The following is an 18,261-nucleotide window of genomic DNA, read 5'->3' as shown; positions in this document are numbered from 1 at the left end:
ACCCTGAAATAATCTGTTTGTTTATAACAGCAACCAAGAAAAGGGCAGAGCAAATAAAGACAGGTGGTGGTCCTGCACCCCCTCGTGTGTGTGTGTATGTGTGTGTGTGTGTGTGTGTATATATATATATATATATATATATATATATATATATATATATATATATATATATAAGGAGGAGGAAGGACAGGAAGGATCCTGTCTATCCCATCTATCCCGCAATATACGCTGAATTCTGGAAACTCTCCTTATCAATCTTGCACCTTCCGCAATGGGTTGCTCGCGTATACGAACAGACAGGACATGGCTGCGACAGACTTCCCAAATCCACCTTCGCTTTTATAGCCGTGGTCTCTCATCTTGATTACACGAAGTAATTTACTATTACTACTCTAAAATATGAATTACATCTGAAATAATGTAATAGAATGATTACTAGTACATTTCCCTTTTTTTAGGAAATGACCTGTATGTATCTGTATGAAATCAATAAAAGAATCAAATACTGCATTATCTTTAGTTACATTGATAATATTTATTTATGGTGAAACAGTGGTGAAATATCGCTGTTGCTTTCGTGTAAATGCAGCGGACATACCTGAGTGGCCGCGATCTAATCCTGTTTACATAAAGTAAACCTGCTCCCGAGCAGGTTTACGCTTACGGATCTGTTGCTATGACAGCAAGTCCCAGATGAGTTTCAGAGAACCGAACGATCCAAGATCACGCGAAATCGTCAACATTCAAATCCGGCTAACTTACTTAGCGAGGTACGAAGAACGGGCCCCAGGGGGTGGTTAGGACTGCTGTGCTTTCTGCATTGTGGCTGGGTTTCATATTTATGTTTTAGATTATCTTCAATAATAACTCAGAAGGAAAAATATACATTGTGCACAACCTCATGTTTATTGTGGCTTCTATTATACACAGGGTTGTTGCTTTGAGAATGAAAACCCATCCACGTGACTAATACATTTTAAATTTGGCTTACCATATTGGAATATCTTCATTAAAATTGTGATAACCCTGGAAAAACTAGAACAAAAAAATAATGTGGGTTTAAAATATTTAATTTCACAAATACTATCCATTTATTTTCCTTTACAATGAATATATGCATACACACTGGAAAGCTGTCTATATATTTACATGTTCAGAAGGCTATTGTAGTCAGCTACAACTAAACTAAAAGTAAGTTTGAAGTGATATTCCAGTTTACTGAAATACTGTTAAGTTAAAATGATCATATACTTCAGACAAAAATGAAATACATACAGAGAAGATATGAAAAGTTTTTGGGGGCATTTTAATTTAGATCACTAACTCATTTGGTTACAAAACCATTTTAGGTTAGTGCCTTAGTTTGCAGTCTTAAGTAATTACAGTGTGGGATTTTTCCCTCTTTCTTTCAGTCCTAAAGGGGTGAGGACACTATATTCATATGCAGCAGCTTGTGTCATTAGAGCAGTAGCGGCTTTTGATACGGGCGGCATCACGGGCATCGGCACAAAAACAAAAACAAAAAAAAAAAAAATTGCTCGTACTCATGCTGCCCCGACATCAGCCAGCGCATATTGGGAATGGCATAGGCACCGATCGGTTTTCTATCGCCCATTTGCTGGGAGTAAGAGCGCCCTCCGTTTGCGAGGTGCACCTGCTGCTTGCGGCACAGGGAGGAGAGGGCGGGGCGGCGGGGGATTCTCTGGCTGGCTGGAGCAGCATCTAATAACCAACTCGCAAAATAAAACAAAATAAAAACAAACCAACAAACACGAAAACACCAGACATCATGATACAGACTTATAATTTGCACCGATGTTTTTTCGAAATTCAATACGCGAAAAGGGAGCGCGAGAGCCCTCGGTGCGCCTGCTCGCTGCTGAAGTCAAAGTAAACTTTATTGTCATCTCCGCTACATACAGTCCAGTAGAGAGACGAGACGACGAGGAAGTGTTCGCCCGGGGCGCCAAACAGGCTAGGACCACCACTGCATTAGAGGCCAGCTGGGCTGTTTGTGGGCTTTTAGCTTTTAACCATCTTTACAGCATCTTTGTTAAGAATGATTGTTTTTGATGTGGACCTGTGATTCAGGGGAGAAATAAAAGCTGTGAAATACTTCTTTTACATCCAACACCTTTCATGGGTGGTACAAACAACAGAGAATCATCTGCTCAGTACTGTTACATACTTATGGTAAAATACTTTTAGGACCAATTACTCATGCAGTTTTGTTTTTGTCTTCATTTTTACTTTTCCATCTACTGAAATGCTACAGTGTGCCATCTTTGGCTCAAATAAGCATTTCTTTGAATGAAGTATAATTCTAATGTAAAGTGCAATAAAACTGCTCTGTTTATTTTCTCTCAGGTTGCTTTGAGAACAAACGTCACACTGAACTGACACCCGCTGCCTACCACAAACGCTCCTTCATCACTGCAGTGTGAAAACTAAGTCTTACTTGATAGCACTCAAGTGCTAATAAGAGAGAGACAAAGAGAAGTGTTGAGTATCTTATACTTAAGGATTTCATGAGTCATAAAATAAACCTGAAAACATATCGACAAGTCTCACACATATAACCTGTGACTTTCTTTTACTTCCTGAGTGATTACTCATAAATAGAGCTAAAGCAATTAAGTCAAAGGAAATCAACTTTTAATTACTTTAATTAAATAGCTTTATCAAACACTTACATTAGCATGTGCATATTGTTATCTTTTTCTCCTCTTCATCTGCTTCCTGCACTAATATTACATCTCCACCCTCATTTTTACCTCATCCTATTCCACCTCACCGTAGGCCTCATCTCCTGAATCAAAGTCAGAGCTTTAACACAAGATGTGCATAAATGGCTAAACAGCAGCAACAGCTGGTTATAAGCTAACATGCCAGCTAATGTAAGGCTCAAGTGTCAGATAAACAATTTGATTACATTCTCACATCATATAGTAATTTATTCATACGATGTCCAACAATATTGGATCCACATCTAAGAAAGTATCACTAACAGCGGTAAAAACAGCAGTCTTATGAACCGAAAAGTTCAGGATATCCTCAAAATTTTCCTCATTATAGCTTTTATCAGACAGACGTGAACTTCACTGGCTCATCAACTCCTATTGGACTCCTTTCTCAAAGTTTTACAGCCTCCTCCAGAGCAAATACACGTGTACGCACATTGACAGCTGAGGTAAATGGCAGACTGATAACCTACAATCACTGCATGTGAACAGTGGCCAGAATTTGAGGTGGTTATCAAAATATAAAATGCCAAATGTTAAATACCACCAAATTTTTAACTGACACAAATCCATTTTATAATCCTGATTTATTGCTGATTGTTATTATTGTTAAAATACAGTATATGCAAAACTGATTTTTATATACAAAAAGTAGAAACGCTGTTGTGGGTGTAGTCTAAATGTAATGTTTTTGATCTCTCGACTGACTAAAATGTTTGTCCTACAGTAGTTAGGTTTATAAACTTGAATTGAGAGGGGCACTAAATCCACTAACAGTGAGTGGTGAGATTTTACACACTGTAACTTTAACTAACCTAAAGCCTGCAGTGTGGGCCTTTTACACATACACTGACATCTGTTACATTTATGTCCTTCCTGATTATTTTCAGACTATGGCACCCCAGGTAAACCCGTTATAGATGGCTTACCAGAGGCAATGAGGTGAACAACCAGTGTGGAGAAAGCCATAGCATCTTGTGGAGCCTTTGGTGGATTAACCTAATTTGGAAACGTTACCTGTCTTTAACCTATCCTAAAGAAGTCGGAACCACAGCCAGAGTTTTAGTTGCCTAAACATGTTCTAGTTGACCCCTAGGCTATTTTTCCAACCCTTGCTCTCCCACTTGAATGTTGAAAGTAGGTAAAGTTGTGCTAAAACACCTGTAATCTGTAATGTTTAAGCTAAACTGGACATCATGTTAAACCTAAACTAATCTAACCTAACAACCTCATTGTCTTCATCCTAGAATCTAGTGATCCTGGTGTTAGGAATACACATGAACCCCTGTGCGGATGTGTGTGTGTTAGACATAGACTTTAGTGGCAGACAGGGGCCCCTCATATCTGTGCACCTCCCCTAGAGGGAGTGCATTGTGTGGGCCTGGGAAAGCGTGGCTTTAACCTCCTCATACACACACACACACACACACACACACACACACAGTGCCCAGCTTAACTTAAACATGAGAGAAAATGATCAATTCTATTTCCACCATCACTGAAAAAGAAGGAAATTCACAGATACTGAGATAAAACAAACCTAAACTCAAGTGAAAGACAGAAAGATCCTAAAGAGTTGCGTCAGCGGCAAGAGCCGATGGCTTTCAGCTGACAAGGAGGAAAGAAATGAGAGAAAAACACAAATGCATTGTCGGTTTTGTTGTTTTTCTAACATTATGGAAATTGTAGAGAAAGACCAAACATATAAATGTATTCATGTCTGGATAAGTTATAAAGATAAGCGTCTGACATGATGGGTTAGAGATGCTTCTCTCTAAAAGAAAGTACTCATAGATTAGCCAGAAGTAAGCTTGTGTTTCCCCTAACTGAAGTTTACGATTTTGTAACGTTATGTCAACTTAAATTGTTGGATGAGGAAGAAACAGACTGAGAACCTCTTGTTATAGAGGTCCAAGGCAATGCAAGCTTCTGCAGCACACAGTGTATGTGGGACAGCCCTTATAGATTCCTAACATAGATACTTACTCTCTAACCCTGACATTTGTTATTTTTCTCAAATATTTGTTGAACGCAGTCAGTGCCCTGTTAAAAGATAATATATTCTTAAGATATAATAAATCCAAATGTATGGTTGCACGTGGAAACAATGAGCACCTTCAGACAAAACACGAGGTCTCAAGATGTCTAAAATATCTTCACTCTCATTGGTTCACACACCAGCAGCTGCATCAGAGCACGATAACCTCTTTCCATTGTTTGTAACAATGCATATGCTTCATGTCACTCAATATCAGCTCTATATGTGTGTCAGAGGGGGGCATTAGTGGGAGGGGGAAGGGTCTGAGGCGTTTTTTCCCCTAAAAATCATGATAGTTTTTAAAGATATTTAAATACATGCATTTAAAACACAAAAATAAAGAATCGTGAAGTCTCATCTCAGCAGGAAGACCAGTGGTTTGGTTATTGTAAAGGAACCAAAGCCAAGTTCTGTTACATCATGGAGTGGCCAAAAATTCAAGCTTAGCTGAGAGAATTCCCTCTGAAAACTCACAAACTGACAAAAAAGATCTCTGAAAATTGAAAAACTACAGATCTGATGTGGCGATGCAAACTAAAGAAAGCTGGATTTTGCAGGATTATTTGTGGTGGAAACCACACAAAAACAAAAATGCTTTGACTGTTTAAACAGATGGGATTTAAATGTTAATCTCGTTTTGTATCAAGAAGTACAAGAGCAGTTTTCCACCTAAACGATTAGTTTATTTGTTGTACTGATTTCATTTCATTTCAGTTTTGTTCCTTGTTCCATGCTTTTACTGCAAAGTGCTTCTCATTTTACAGTCAGACATGTTATTAGGTACACCTAACTTGGTTGGAGCCACTTTTGTCTAAATTCTTCAATGCAAAGATTCAATGGGGTGCTGGAAACAGTCCTCAGAGGTTTTGGTCTATACTGACATGATAGCATCAAAGAGATTTATCAGCTGCGTGTCCACAATACAAGTGTCCCATTCCAACACATCCCTGAGGTCCATCCATTTTCTTCCGCTTATCCAATTAAGGGTTACGGGGAGTGGGTGTGGGGTGGGTGAAGTCTATCCTAGCTAGAATACAACAAGAGGCAGGGTACACCCAATCTGACACAGGGCTGACATAGAGAGACAGTTAGCCATTAACACTCACATCACATCACCAGTTAACCTAACCCCACTAACTGAATGTCTTTGAAGGAAGCTGGAGTACCAGGAGAGAACCCACACAAACACGGGGAGAACATGCAAGCTGCACACAGAAAGGTCCCGGCCAGATGGCGGTAACTCTGGAGGCCATTTGAGTCCAGTGAATTTATTGTCATGTTCAAGAAACCAGCTTGATGATCTGAGCTTTGTGACATGGAAGTTGCCATCAGAACATAGCTACATGTGGTCATACAGAGAATTACATGGCCAGAAAAGATACTGTGCTTAAACGATGCTCAGCAGATGCTTTCATATTGGTCACAGAAATTCTGACGGCACTAACCGAGACTGATCAGACCACAAAGTTACGAGTTGGGGGTTACGGGGAGTGGGTGGGGGAGGCAATTTTGGTGAGCCTGTGCACACTGTAGCCTCAGTTTTCTGTTCTAAGCTGACAGGAGTGCTTCAAGGTTTGATGTTTTGTGTGTTCAGAGATGCTCCTCTGCATACCTTGATTGGAATGAGTGGATGTTTGAGTGTCTTTTGCTTTCTTATCAGTCAAAAGCAGTCTAGAATGCTCCTCTGACCTCTGGTATCAACAAGGCATTTTCACTCAGAGAACAGCTGCTCACTGGATATTCTCTCTTTTTCGGACCACTCTCTGTAAACCCTATGCCATGTTCAAAGTCACTTAAAGTCACCTTTCTTCTACATTCTCATGCTCGGTGTGAACTCCTTCAGGTCGTCTTGATCATGGCTACTTCCTTAAATGCATTGAGTTGCTGCCATGTGATTAACTGATTAGCTGTTTATGTTAATGAGCAGTCGAGCAGGTGTACCTAACAGAGTGAGTAGTGACGCTGTAAAATGACACAAATGCATCTTTATTCCCTGTGATTACACACATTCGCAAACAAAACCAAAATGTTTCAGGGTTCGGGCTCTCCTATCTCTGCTCTTTGCTAACAGTCTATATATAATAAATAAATGTCAATTATGGTGCTTTTGTGAATATTTAAAAACCAACAAAATGAAAATCGAACAAAAAAACCTTGAGGTCTACTTAAACTCTTGTGTACTTTCATGCTTCCAAGGCTTCTTGCTCTAAGTAAAAGCAGGGGAAAACTGAAAAGAGTTTTTTAAAATGAGCATTTTAGAAATATTTTGATTTGGTTTTAAAAGATAAATCAACAAAATCAATAAAATAAAAAAAAAGATGATCACACAAAAAAAGCCCTATGAAGTGTCACCTATTACCACGTGGTGACAGTATTGCACCATATGTGTAAATGCAAACTTACTGTGACCTCTCTTTCTGTGTGTACAGTTAGGTTTTTGAGCTTTCTACATTGAAAACATAAAACACATTCTCCCACTATGTGTGTACAAAGGTCTGGCCAGCTCTTACAGGAAAACACACCGAGTCCCACTTTACGTAACATATGCTGGGAATACTGGGCAACGTGTAACTATGACTCATAAAACGAATCTTTGAATCATTGTGAGCCATTTCTGAAGTACTATCATACCAGTGCAGCAATGACAGTATATGATTTCGAATGTATGAATGTTTTTCTGTGATTAATTTTAAGAGTAAATGCAACAAACCACCACTTTCTAAAGCTGAATCTAGATCCAACTCGCTCAGAAGATACATGGACAGCTTCAAGGATTTTTTCAAAAAATGTCCTTTTATCCTTTATACTAGCTTTCTGATTTTATTTAATTATTTTTCAACTTGTTCTCTTACCAGAGAGTTAGAGAGGGGGAGAGAGAGAGTGTAAAACCACTGAACAAAAGCACCAACATATAAATCAAGTTCTTGGGAAGAAAAGTTTTTCTTTTTAATTAAAAGTCACATACAAAAGGAATATTCCACATTAGGTTGCTATAAAACGTTCATTTGTACATCTTATTATACAGATCGACACAGCTCTGTGATAAATGACACTTTAAACCGTCACTCTAATAAATGCATATGAATTCAATAAAAATGTTCACGCATCTGTGTTAAACAAAATTCAACAGATGTTGCACACATACAGGTCGAAACATCTGAAGCTTCACATCAGTTTATAAAAAGACACCTGTGTTATTCTATTTGGATGCATAGCTTTAAGTACAGTTCTTACAAGGCTTTTTTTCAAAACATTTTTTTTATTCATTTTCCAAAAGAGGGGGGAAAAAAAAACACTGAATTGAAAACGTCTTATCTGTAGAATCTGTCTACGCAGTAAAAATCTCAGAGCCTAGCAGGCAAATATACTGGCTTTTGAATTAAAAAATTATTCTGACTGTATCTGGGAGAAAACCATGACTCAAGTGCAAAAACCTTTAAAATATCAGGAGATGTTTATCTATGTTGCCATTTTGCTGGCTGAGGATTGAGTTACGCCGAGTTCTGTGATTGTACTTTACTTGCTCAGACTTCCTCCACAGGTTTTCTCACTCTCTCTATTTAAAAACTACATTCATCAGGCGCTGTAATGACAATATACTTAGCCAAGAGGTAGGCTGGAAAACAACCATCAGACATGACACTGATCTGCAGCCAGAACCAATAAACATTTGGCTGCTTTAAAAGTTGAAGAAGGAAAAGCTGGTGTCCTGTTGTGCACACGAGAGAAGTCTAACCTCTCCTGTTCTGGTCCTCATTTATCAGGGAAATCATCTAAGAAACTTACTGTCAAAGGATGGCAGCAAAAAAACATCAGGTAGCTTCAAATTGAACAGAACAAAATGCTTGTGCTCCAAATCACACAGCCCATTTTACAGATATGGAATATGAGAAGATTATTAAGTGACCACTAAATAAAAACAGGGAATCAGTGCTGGATTTGAGAGAGTTTAGGTCATGTTTGCAAGAATAGAAATGATCAGTGTTACTCACTTTGAGCAGTGCTCACTGGCTCAAGTTTGGTCACTCTGTAATGGTTATATTCAAAACAGTGCTGATTTATTAGCTGCAGAGCATTCCGTGCACACGCACTTGATTTTCTGCTACAACATGTATAAAGTTTGAATAGAAACTGGTAGAAGCTTGTTCTGCATTCACACCTACTTATTAGTATTTTAGAGGCTGCAAATACTTTAAACTGGAAGTTTATGAGCCCCACTCTTAATTTTTCCTAACAAGTAAGCAGTTTAATAGTAGCCATGTGACATCAATAAAGTTATATACTGTTAAAAATTTTTAAAAAACACAGTACAGACGTCTTGAGTCACCTTCTTTATATTTTGCTTCCAAGCATGGTGGTGCTGAGAAATACTTCCTCAAAGTTTTCCAAAGGTCTTCCAGAGTTTTTCTTTGGACACTGGCTGTTTTTTCCATTCATTTTCAGTCCAATCCTAGTACCCGACTACTTTCAGAGGAAGGCTTTTTTGTTTGTTTGGCCATATATGTGGATGATTGAAGCATAAAAGGCACCAGACTCGAGGGATGAAGCAGTGTTGTGTTCATAAAACCATCAGACCTGTTTCCATTGAGACAACTAACAGACAACTTAGCAAAGAACCAGTTCTAGTTACAATTCATCTTACAGCCATCGATAAAGCATGGTGGAGGCTGTGTCATGGTTTGGGGCTGCCATTTAGCCGGTGTAGTAGGAGTCATAGACTGGCCTTCCCAGAGCCGGAACTTTAACATTACTGAACGATCATTCTGACAGAGCAGCCGACGTCCAACGGATATGTGGAATAACTGGAATGAAGAAAAAGGTGGTCTTATTGAATATTGACTTTCAAACACTGCTTATCTATTTCCTAGCAAAATATAAAGAAAAGATAGGTGACTCAAGACTTTTGCACAGTACTGTATTTTAGTAGGATTCATTTATAAGAGAAAGACTTGCATGTACTGAATATCCTGCATTTTCATAAAAGTAAACAAAGTAAGTAATTTTTGCCTTTTTGTTAAAAGCCATCTTCACATGTATCACAACTTTCACTTCCAGCTCACAGCAATGTCTGAGCGTGACTTAGTTTCAGTCCCTCTGGCTGCCATGTTTTCTCTTTTTTGATTTCCAAATGGATTCACAGTTTCAGTGTTTATATTTGACAGTGGTTCAGTCTTAGGAAACACTGGTCTAACAGGCTGCTCCCTGTTTTTTTTCTTTTTTAGAAAAAGCAAAAACATTAACAGTGCACAACCAACTGCAAGTGAAAAGGAGCTTCTGGGAAGTTTCTACACGGGGGTACAAAAATAATGTCATCTGAAAACATACTAGCAAAGCTCATTTTACACGGTGGAGATGCTGGAGGCTGCAGAGTGTTTCACTTGGTGAACTCACAAGGCTTTTAATTGTTAACTTTCTAGGTCTTACTTGAAGATGGAGAACTGACTCACCTGCTAGTGCAACAAGAACGGCAAAGAGAAATACACGCTGGTTACTGGAGTTGTTTTTTTTTGAGGTCTGGCTAATCTGTGGAAACGCAGAGGGCAGAGAAGCAAAAAAGATATTTCTTTGGAAAATAAAAGCATAGAAGAAAAGTTTGACCTTGGTAGTGCTTCTGTATGAAATGGAGTTTTTGTTTACAGGTTTGGAGCTGCGCAGGAGGGTCAAAATAAAAAATTGCCATGCCAAAGATAAAAAGATTCAAATAGTACTTTAAAATTCCCTGAAAGAAGAACTCGGAGCTGTCTTTGTTAGATTTCTACATCAAGTCCTTCTTGTCTGTGTTTTTAAGTGTACTAGACTATTTCTCCAAATACAAAGCTCCCCTCATTCTGAACATTTCTGACATAATTTGATGTTATATTCCTCCAGAAAAGAGAAACTTTTGACCTTGAAAGTCTGCATTTTCCATGGAACGAAAAACAGCAACCCACAAACTGCCCTGATAATTAAATAAACAGCACACCGCCTCTAAAAGAAAGAAGTACAAGCAAAATAAATAAAAGCTGAGTGATGTATTCCTGTGTTAAGCTCAAAAATGAACCGGTAACCTCAGTTTTGAAGAAACACGAAGATCACATAATGAACCTCGTGCCCTGAAAGTGTCTCAGCTTTTCTGTGGCGATTAATTTTTTTTTTTTTTTACAGGTAAGATATGATAATATTCAATCCCATTTGTGCCCCAAACATACCGAGAATCAATTTAGAGATAAGACACTCATTCTTTTTTGTTTTAGTGGTGCGTTTTGAAGAAACACCGTGGTGGAGCTTGCACTGAAATAAATGAATACACAAAAAAATATAACTCGAGAAGGTCAATGAGAATGAAGGAAATCCTGCCAATTTGCCTTTTACTTGAATTGTCTCCATTTTTTTCCAAAGTTAAAACATCAGAGTAATGTGATTACAGCTGTGAGTCTGCACTTACAGCTGTGATTTATGACTTTGGTGACATTTCTCAGTTTGGTTTACTCACTTTAAAGTTTCTCTGCCCAGATTTCCTGTTTGCTCCACATGACACAGTGACCACAGCATTACAGACAGTTGCTGGACCAGCGTCCTTAAGGGCTGGCAGCCAATCATGACTGATAATTCTAAGTAACCAATCAAACTCTCCAAAGCCATACAAGCGTTTTCAGTCATTGGGGCAGACTGAACATCCTTCTTGTTGTTACCTTAGCTTTGTAGAGTATCTGATGCAGCCAAATGTCTTTCTGTTCTTTTTTTAACTAAACCAGTCAATATTTAAAAGGTGATACGTTACAACACAAATACGTTTTTTTTTCATGCGCTGGTCAGGATTTTGTGCTATCTTCCTTCAATAACAGTGGAAGTAAAATTTAGTTTATTAGATGTTCATGATACTTCAGTAAAGAACTTTGATGTTGTCTTAAGAGCTTAAAAAGAAGTGAACTGAACTGAAAGAAGCCTCTTGGAAATGAGGTGAAACGCCTCCAAAAAGTCCAGCTTTCAAGCTCTTACACAGACACGATTTATGTTGATAACCATTTGTTAAAAACTGTAAGAGTAAATACAAGTTTCCAAAAAAAAAGTATGCAAACATATTTCTTTGGTCAGTTACTCTGATTTTTTTCTTTCCTTCTTGTACTTGCTTGGCACAACCTGTCAGGATTTCTGAAGGATTTACGGATGGCTTTTTAACATCTCATCCCAAAAACATGGTGATTTTTTTTTTACTGGCTGATGATAAAGGTTTCTGATTTATGGAGTGCTAAAAAGGCTCTCATGTGCCAACAAATGATTCTTAATCTGAGTTTATCTATCCATTCAGATTCCTGTAAGATTGTGCAAATTGGCACATATTAAGATATAATGCCTCACTTGAAAATTGAAACATTATATCCTTAATGTAAATAATAATCTGGGTAAATTTCATTTTGATCTATGAGTTTTTACCCTGTTTACCTGGACGATGCATGATATATGTCATTTATCACCTGTTTCTACTTGTAAACCTCTCTTGAATAACTGCTGCTGCTGAGGGCTTGTCCCTGTCAGACAACTGTAATGAGAATGCACAGTCCTCCCAGCTTTGCTTCTTCTGCCTAATTCATTGTGTTTCTGTTCTTAATTGCTTCTTTATGCCTCGTTATTTTTAATTAATGTGGCAAGCTCATCTTGCTTCACTAAACTCTGACATGAACCATAATCTGACATTTAATTAGCTAAAAGAACTGAAAATATCACTTGTTTGGACCAGTTTGCTTAGAGACCTTTGTAGAAACCACAAACTGTTTACAGCTGAAAATCAAGAAAAAGGGTGGATTTGTTCAGGACAAACAAATTCAAATTTGTATGTCTTTAGAACAGTGAGTATATTTATATATATTTCAACATCAGAAAATTAATATTAAAACACTTATTTTAAACATATTCCCAGCCATACAAAACAATACCTGACCAGCCATCGTTCTTTTTTTTTTTTTTCAAATTTGACAAGATCACAGCACTGAGTCCCTTTCCACTGTGGCAAATGTTCTATGAGTGTGTACTTGTATTTGGGTAGCGACCCCTAATGGTGATGTGGCAGGGGGTCATGGCTGTGGCTCCTCTGTATGTACGCCATTGCATCCCTGTATGTGAGGGTCAGCTGTGGTCGGTCGTACATCTCACTGAGTGCCTGAAACTTTGGGCCCCACCGCGAGAGTCTGTCATAAACAAAACCTCCATCATCCTCCTCCTCCTCCTCGTCCTCCCGATCCCCGTCGCCTGTGCTGATGTTTCTATGGGACACTGCGGACCCCAGTGAACTGAGGCTTCCTGCCGACGACCCGGAGCCTTCCACGCACCAGACGTGGTAGGCGTCCGGTGGGAAAGCCTCATTATCGTTGTCTGCCTCCCAAATGATTCGCGCCACGTAGCTTCTAAAGTCCACGTGGGAGCGTGAGCCAGGCGGGGCGTCAGTGTAACTGCCTACGTCGCTTGTCTCCGCGTCTCTGTTTACATGAGCAGTGTAATTGGCGTAGGTTGCATCGCTGGTATAGTTGGCGTTGGCGGCATGCTGAAGGTGGTGGTGATGTGGGATGCTGAGGTAGGGAGCGCCTGAGCTGCACGAGGAACTAGATGGATGAACCTCCTCCTGGGAGCCCGGTGAGGATTTGATGAGCGGAGCGGTGGTGCAGGAGGATGACTGAGACAAACTGGAGCACAGCGGACGCTTCAACTCTGTGATGTCATAACCGTTCTGAAAGGATGGAGGAAAAAAAGAAGATACATGGGTACCTATTATTTTTTTTTACTGTAGTCCCCCTAGTGGTCAAAAAATATAATTCCACATTTTGGTTTTACAACTTCAGGAAGGGGTGCTAGGGGAGTTCATACACCAAGTCTGGTGATAATACATGAAAGATGCTAAGACATGACATCACTTCATGTTTGGAAGCTATGCCAACAAACTTTTCATGAACATGGTGGAAACCACTGTCATCTGGGTTTTTCGAATTTAACTTGGTCTGACGGTGGGTCATTTAATTACAGAAATGATTCCAGCTTTGGTGGCCCTTGAATGCAAAAAAAACATTAGATAACTGTTCCCAATCAGCGTGCCAAATTTCAAAACATTTTAACTTACAAAGAAGAAGAAGAAACACTGGTTAGTTGTGGGCTCAAACACACGTTTGTAGACTATTATTTGATTACCTGAGATGCTAAAATGCATTTTTGACGGTGAGGCCTTGATTCTTAAAAAAAAAAATCAACTGTCAACATGTAAAACGCAGAACATTGTATCCGTTTATTGTGTGTGTGTGTTTGGTTCTGTGTACCTGGTCCTGCTCTCCTCCTCCCTCTTCATTGTAGTTGAGAATGTTTTCTCGAATGTCCTCCCAGCTCTCGTGCTCAGCAGGGATGTGGTAAACTCCTCGCTTCCTGAACTTATTTCGGCTGCCTTTTTGGTTCCACACTGTCACTGCCACCAGCACCGCTGAGCGCACACACACGCACACACACATACACACATGCACAGAGGAGGATGGTATGAATATGCATCTCTTCGTAAATGTGCTTCTGCACCACCGGGACAGACATTAGTTTCCTTCCTGTATATTTGAAGCAGTGGCTCATTAAAGCTGCTCTGTGGAGTCATTTAGCCTCAATAAATCAGTACCAAGTTCATTTAGAAACATTAGTATAATTACGGCAAACAGGTGAAAAATAAATGAGGCAGCCATTGGGAAGAGTATCAAATTCTAACAGCTTTCTACACAGCATTTTTATTGAGACTACAAGGTCATTTGTGTTTCAAAAATCACCTAGAAGATATTTAATCTGTTCATGGGAGACGAAATGAAGGCTTCTGATGGAAAAACACAAACCATAACACAGTAGGTGTGAAGCTGGGGGAAGCAACCGTTCACTGGTTAGATTAAGTTGATATATGAACAGCTGAAGGGGTGAATGGTTGTTTTGTAACATTTATTTAACTGAATTCTCTTTGCGTCACCACAGCTTGTATTTTTAATGATTAGTGCTCACAGAAAAAACTATTGATCTTCAAACAGTTCCACAAATTAGGAACAAAAGGTCTGCAGTGGAGATTTGACCTGATCTGGCTGGATGTATGCACACACTTTTTTACCAGCTTCCATCTATCTAAATAAGTTTAATTTCTGTTTATTATGCTGCCAGTGTCAATCGGAGATGAGTCATCACATGACTCATACTGAAGTCAGATGTTAGTCATACATTTGGCAAATTTCATCTCCTCCTACCGTAAGCCTCTGGTCGTAACCTGAATCTCTCAGCCAAGACTCTGATGGTCATACCACAATCTCGGTTCATAACCAAGGTGATCTGGCTTTTTCTGTCACTCTTTTGAATATTCTTCCTGAGGAGATGAGGTCTTTTAATTCTCTTTTGTGAGCATGCTTCTTCTCACTTTTAATCTTCTTGTGCTGCCAGGATTCCAACAACTAATATTGTTTAATCTTTATCTCTTCTTAAAGCATGAGTGCTGTTACCCAGGTTGGCACATACTGAGATGTGACCCTCTGTTTTCTGAGACAGAGAACATTAACCTTTCTCTCCCTCACACAAGACTTTGTCCGGCTCACTTTGGCCTCTTATTTCTGACTGGCTTCCTCTTATAAATAGAAAGTTTGAAAAGTAGGTGGGAGGGGCTTGAGAGATTGTTACCCACCCTCCCTGACATCATCAAGAGTCAAAAGTAGAAAAAAAAAAACAGTCTATCTTAGAGCAATCTACAAAGAACACTTGTACACATGCTGATCTCATTTACTGAAACATTAATCACAACAGAAACGAAACAATTATAGATAAATTTGCAGATTAGACTTTAGAATTATGAGTTTCAAAATAACCACAATTCTAATATAAACTACTAATATGCCACCATACTTTCCTGGAAACATAACCACATCATAAATATTTCCTGTACTGTTAGTTATACTGTGTAATTCATGACAACATCAGAGTTTATTGTGTGAGGTTTGATTTAGTTCAGTAAATTCTGTGTCATTCAGCTGACTATAAACCAAAGAACTTTAGCAAAGTTTACCTCATCGTGCTCACTCTTAATTTCATTCTGATAATGACTCATTGGCTCTTACCGAAGAAGACGAGCAGACACATGCTGATGGCCAAGATGGAGCTGGGGCTCAGGGCGGGCAGCCGGTGACCTTTGACCTGCCCCAGCTCGCAGCGTTGACCCCTGAAACCCTCCTGACATCGGCACCGGTAGCTATCGGGTGAAAGCGCCTGGCAGACACCACCGTTACGGCAGGAAGAAGGTCCACAGGGTGACGGCGCGCAACGGTGCTGACCTGAGTCGTCAGTCACGGTTACCTGACCACTGGGACACCTGGGAGATGATGGAGAGCAGGACAGATGACAAAATTAGTTAGAAGTGGAACTAAAATGGAAATACTTAGAAAACTTTATGCGTGACTTCACAGGAAAGCCAAACAACTTTTAAGAAACAAAACTGCTAAAACAATGAATTAGTAGCTTCCCACCAGTGGAAGGTATATAAGCGTGCTGGTTTGTGTTTGTGTGTCATTTACTTGCACTGGTGTTTCCTCCATAAGTCGATGCATCGCAGTGGGCTGCGGCAGGGCTGGCTGCTGCAGGCATTGCTAGAGCACCCTGAGGTGACACCACGTCTCTCCAGCACCGTCACCAGGTCCCGGCTCTGGCCATCCAGAGGCAGGACCTGACCATTAAATCGAACATCCCGCAGACAACCTGTTTGACAAAAATTCCTGTTTAGCATTGCGTCCAATATGGTTTTTAAGATAAAATATTCAAAATAATGCACGTGTGATGTAATGAGTGAAACTCAAAGGCCTTCCAGAAAACAAGGCCAGCTAAACTAACTCATTGCAAAGCTTAATCTTGAAAGAACAATTAACACAAAAACTTAAGCAAAACACAATCATTGCTTCAAGAAAGTCATTTCTGAGTTAACTCAGAATTAAGCATCTGCACAGCTATAGAGTATTTAAAAACTGAATTCTGAGTTTTCTGGTAAACGTTGTGAAAGCAAGAATAAATCCGAAGAGAAACACAGTGTATTTCAAGAATTTAAATACTTGTTACCATGGCTGTCAGGCACTTAAGAGTCATTTTACTCCATTCAAAACTCACTGGTATAAACAAAGACTTTTTCTCTGAAATTAGATTCAGCTCTCACCCTGGAAGTCAGCCTTGTCTGGTCCATTACCAACCATTAGGCTGGATGGATGAACCACGATCTCCCTGAGGCTCCCCAGGCGGGCCTGCACTTCCCTCGAGCCCCCGCCGTGCTCTAACCGCAGGGTAAACATGTTGTCATAGCGACTGAGGCTGACCAGGACCCACTGCCCGACATCCACCCGCTGGCCCGGAAGCCGCAAAGCGTGAGCGCCGTCACCAAGGTTGGCACGTACTGAGATGTGACCCTCTGTGATCTGAGACAGAGAAGAACATAAACCTTTGAAAAAAGCTGCTGCTCGGGGATTTAAATTATAGCAACAAAATCTGTCATGTGGGGAAGTAAAAACTGCCACCCATTGAAAATGCATTCATTATCTAAAAATGGCACTGAAGTGCAGTATTTGAAAAAAATGTTTAAATGTTCTTTAAGGAAAAGTGAGATTATCTTGATAAGTGGATGCTGTTTAAACTGTGATATAAGCATAGCTATCGTGTGAAGTCAAAGGTCAGTTATTGTTGTTCTACAGGTGGACTGACCTCCAGGACGATGTATTCATGGGCCTCCCGGGACGTCGCAGACAGCAGGGTCCCTGAGGTGGCTCTGGTTCGGACGAGCAGCTGAATGTTGGTACGTCTGGAGCTGCCGCCTCCTCTGAGCTGAAAGCGCACCACACTGCCCGAATCGAAGGAGAACTCTGGCATGGCTGAGGGGGGAGGAACATATCAATGTTTAAACTGTTTCACACAAAAGGACGAACTTGTGTGTGTTAGCTTTAAACTGACTCTATTAATCTTCTTTACAGACTGGAAACACAACATGTCCACAACAGGAGGTAGTTGTTTGTCACACACTGTTTGGCCTGTCTGCTCTTAGTCAAATCTAACAGGTACAACACTGACTGCTTGCTGTGGATGTCACAATTATTAAGCCGACCACAGAGCCCCTGAAAAGGAGTCAGACTATTTCAGGCTGACGGGCTTTCTTTGCTCAGAAGTTTCACAGCTTTTATGTCCAAAGGAAAGTTTTTAAAATTTCCAAGGTCCATAGATCTAATTCTGTATTCCCAAAACTAAAGATTTAAAAGGGGAAACTGCACTGATATGGACTGAAATGCTCTGACCCTCACCCCTGTCACACTTGTGCCCCGTGTATCCAGCGTGGCACTCGCAGCTGAACGAGCCCCAGTCTGCGAGGCAGGTTGCGTGAATCCCACACGAGGGGCCCGCCGCCGTCACACACACACCGTCTGTGACCTTACAACCCGGGGTGCTGTCCACACTCTCACCTGGAGATGCCAAATCATACACCTAAGG

General features: G+C 40.0%; 1 protein-coding gene across 1 annotated transcript in view; it reads right to left on the bottom strand.

The window, feature by feature from the left end:
* Positions 1 to 7,700: 7,700 nt before the first annotated feature.
* Positions 7,701 to 18,261, bottom strand: part of si:dkey-22o22.2 (neural-cadherin) — a 137,645-nt gene continuing 127,084 nt past the window's right edge. The window contains exons 28-34 of the mRNA XM_013264857.3: positions 18,075 to 18,255; positions 17,485 to 17,651; positions 16,946 to 17,201; positions 16,317 to 16,497; positions 15,864 to 16,114; positions 14,061 to 14,218; positions 7,701 to 13,480 (exon numbers count right to left, since the gene is read on the bottom strand). Of these exons, the coding sequence (XP_013120311.2) occupies positions 12,809 to 13,480; positions 14,061 to 14,218; positions 15,864 to 16,114; positions 16,317 to 16,497; positions 16,946 to 17,201; positions 17,485 to 17,651; positions 18,075 to 18,255 (1,866 nt within the window). The 3' untranslated portion in view covers positions 7,701 to 12,808. The remainder of the gene's footprint in view (positions 13,481 to 14,060; positions 14,219 to 15,863; positions 16,115 to 16,316; positions 16,498 to 16,945; positions 17,202 to 17,484; positions 17,652 to 18,074; positions 18,256 to 18,261) is intronic.

Source organism: Oreochromis niloticus, linkage group LG11 (genome assembly GCF_001858045.2).
Source record: "Oreochromis niloticus isolate F11D_XX linkage group LG11, O_niloticus_UMD_NMBU, whole genome shotgun sequence".
Lineage (NCBI taxonomy): Eukaryota > Metazoa > Chordata > Actinopteri > Cichliformes > Cichlidae > Oreochromis > Oreochromis niloticus.
Note: the sequence above shows the minus strand (reverse complement) of the source record. Positions and strands in the feature narration are given on the sequence as shown.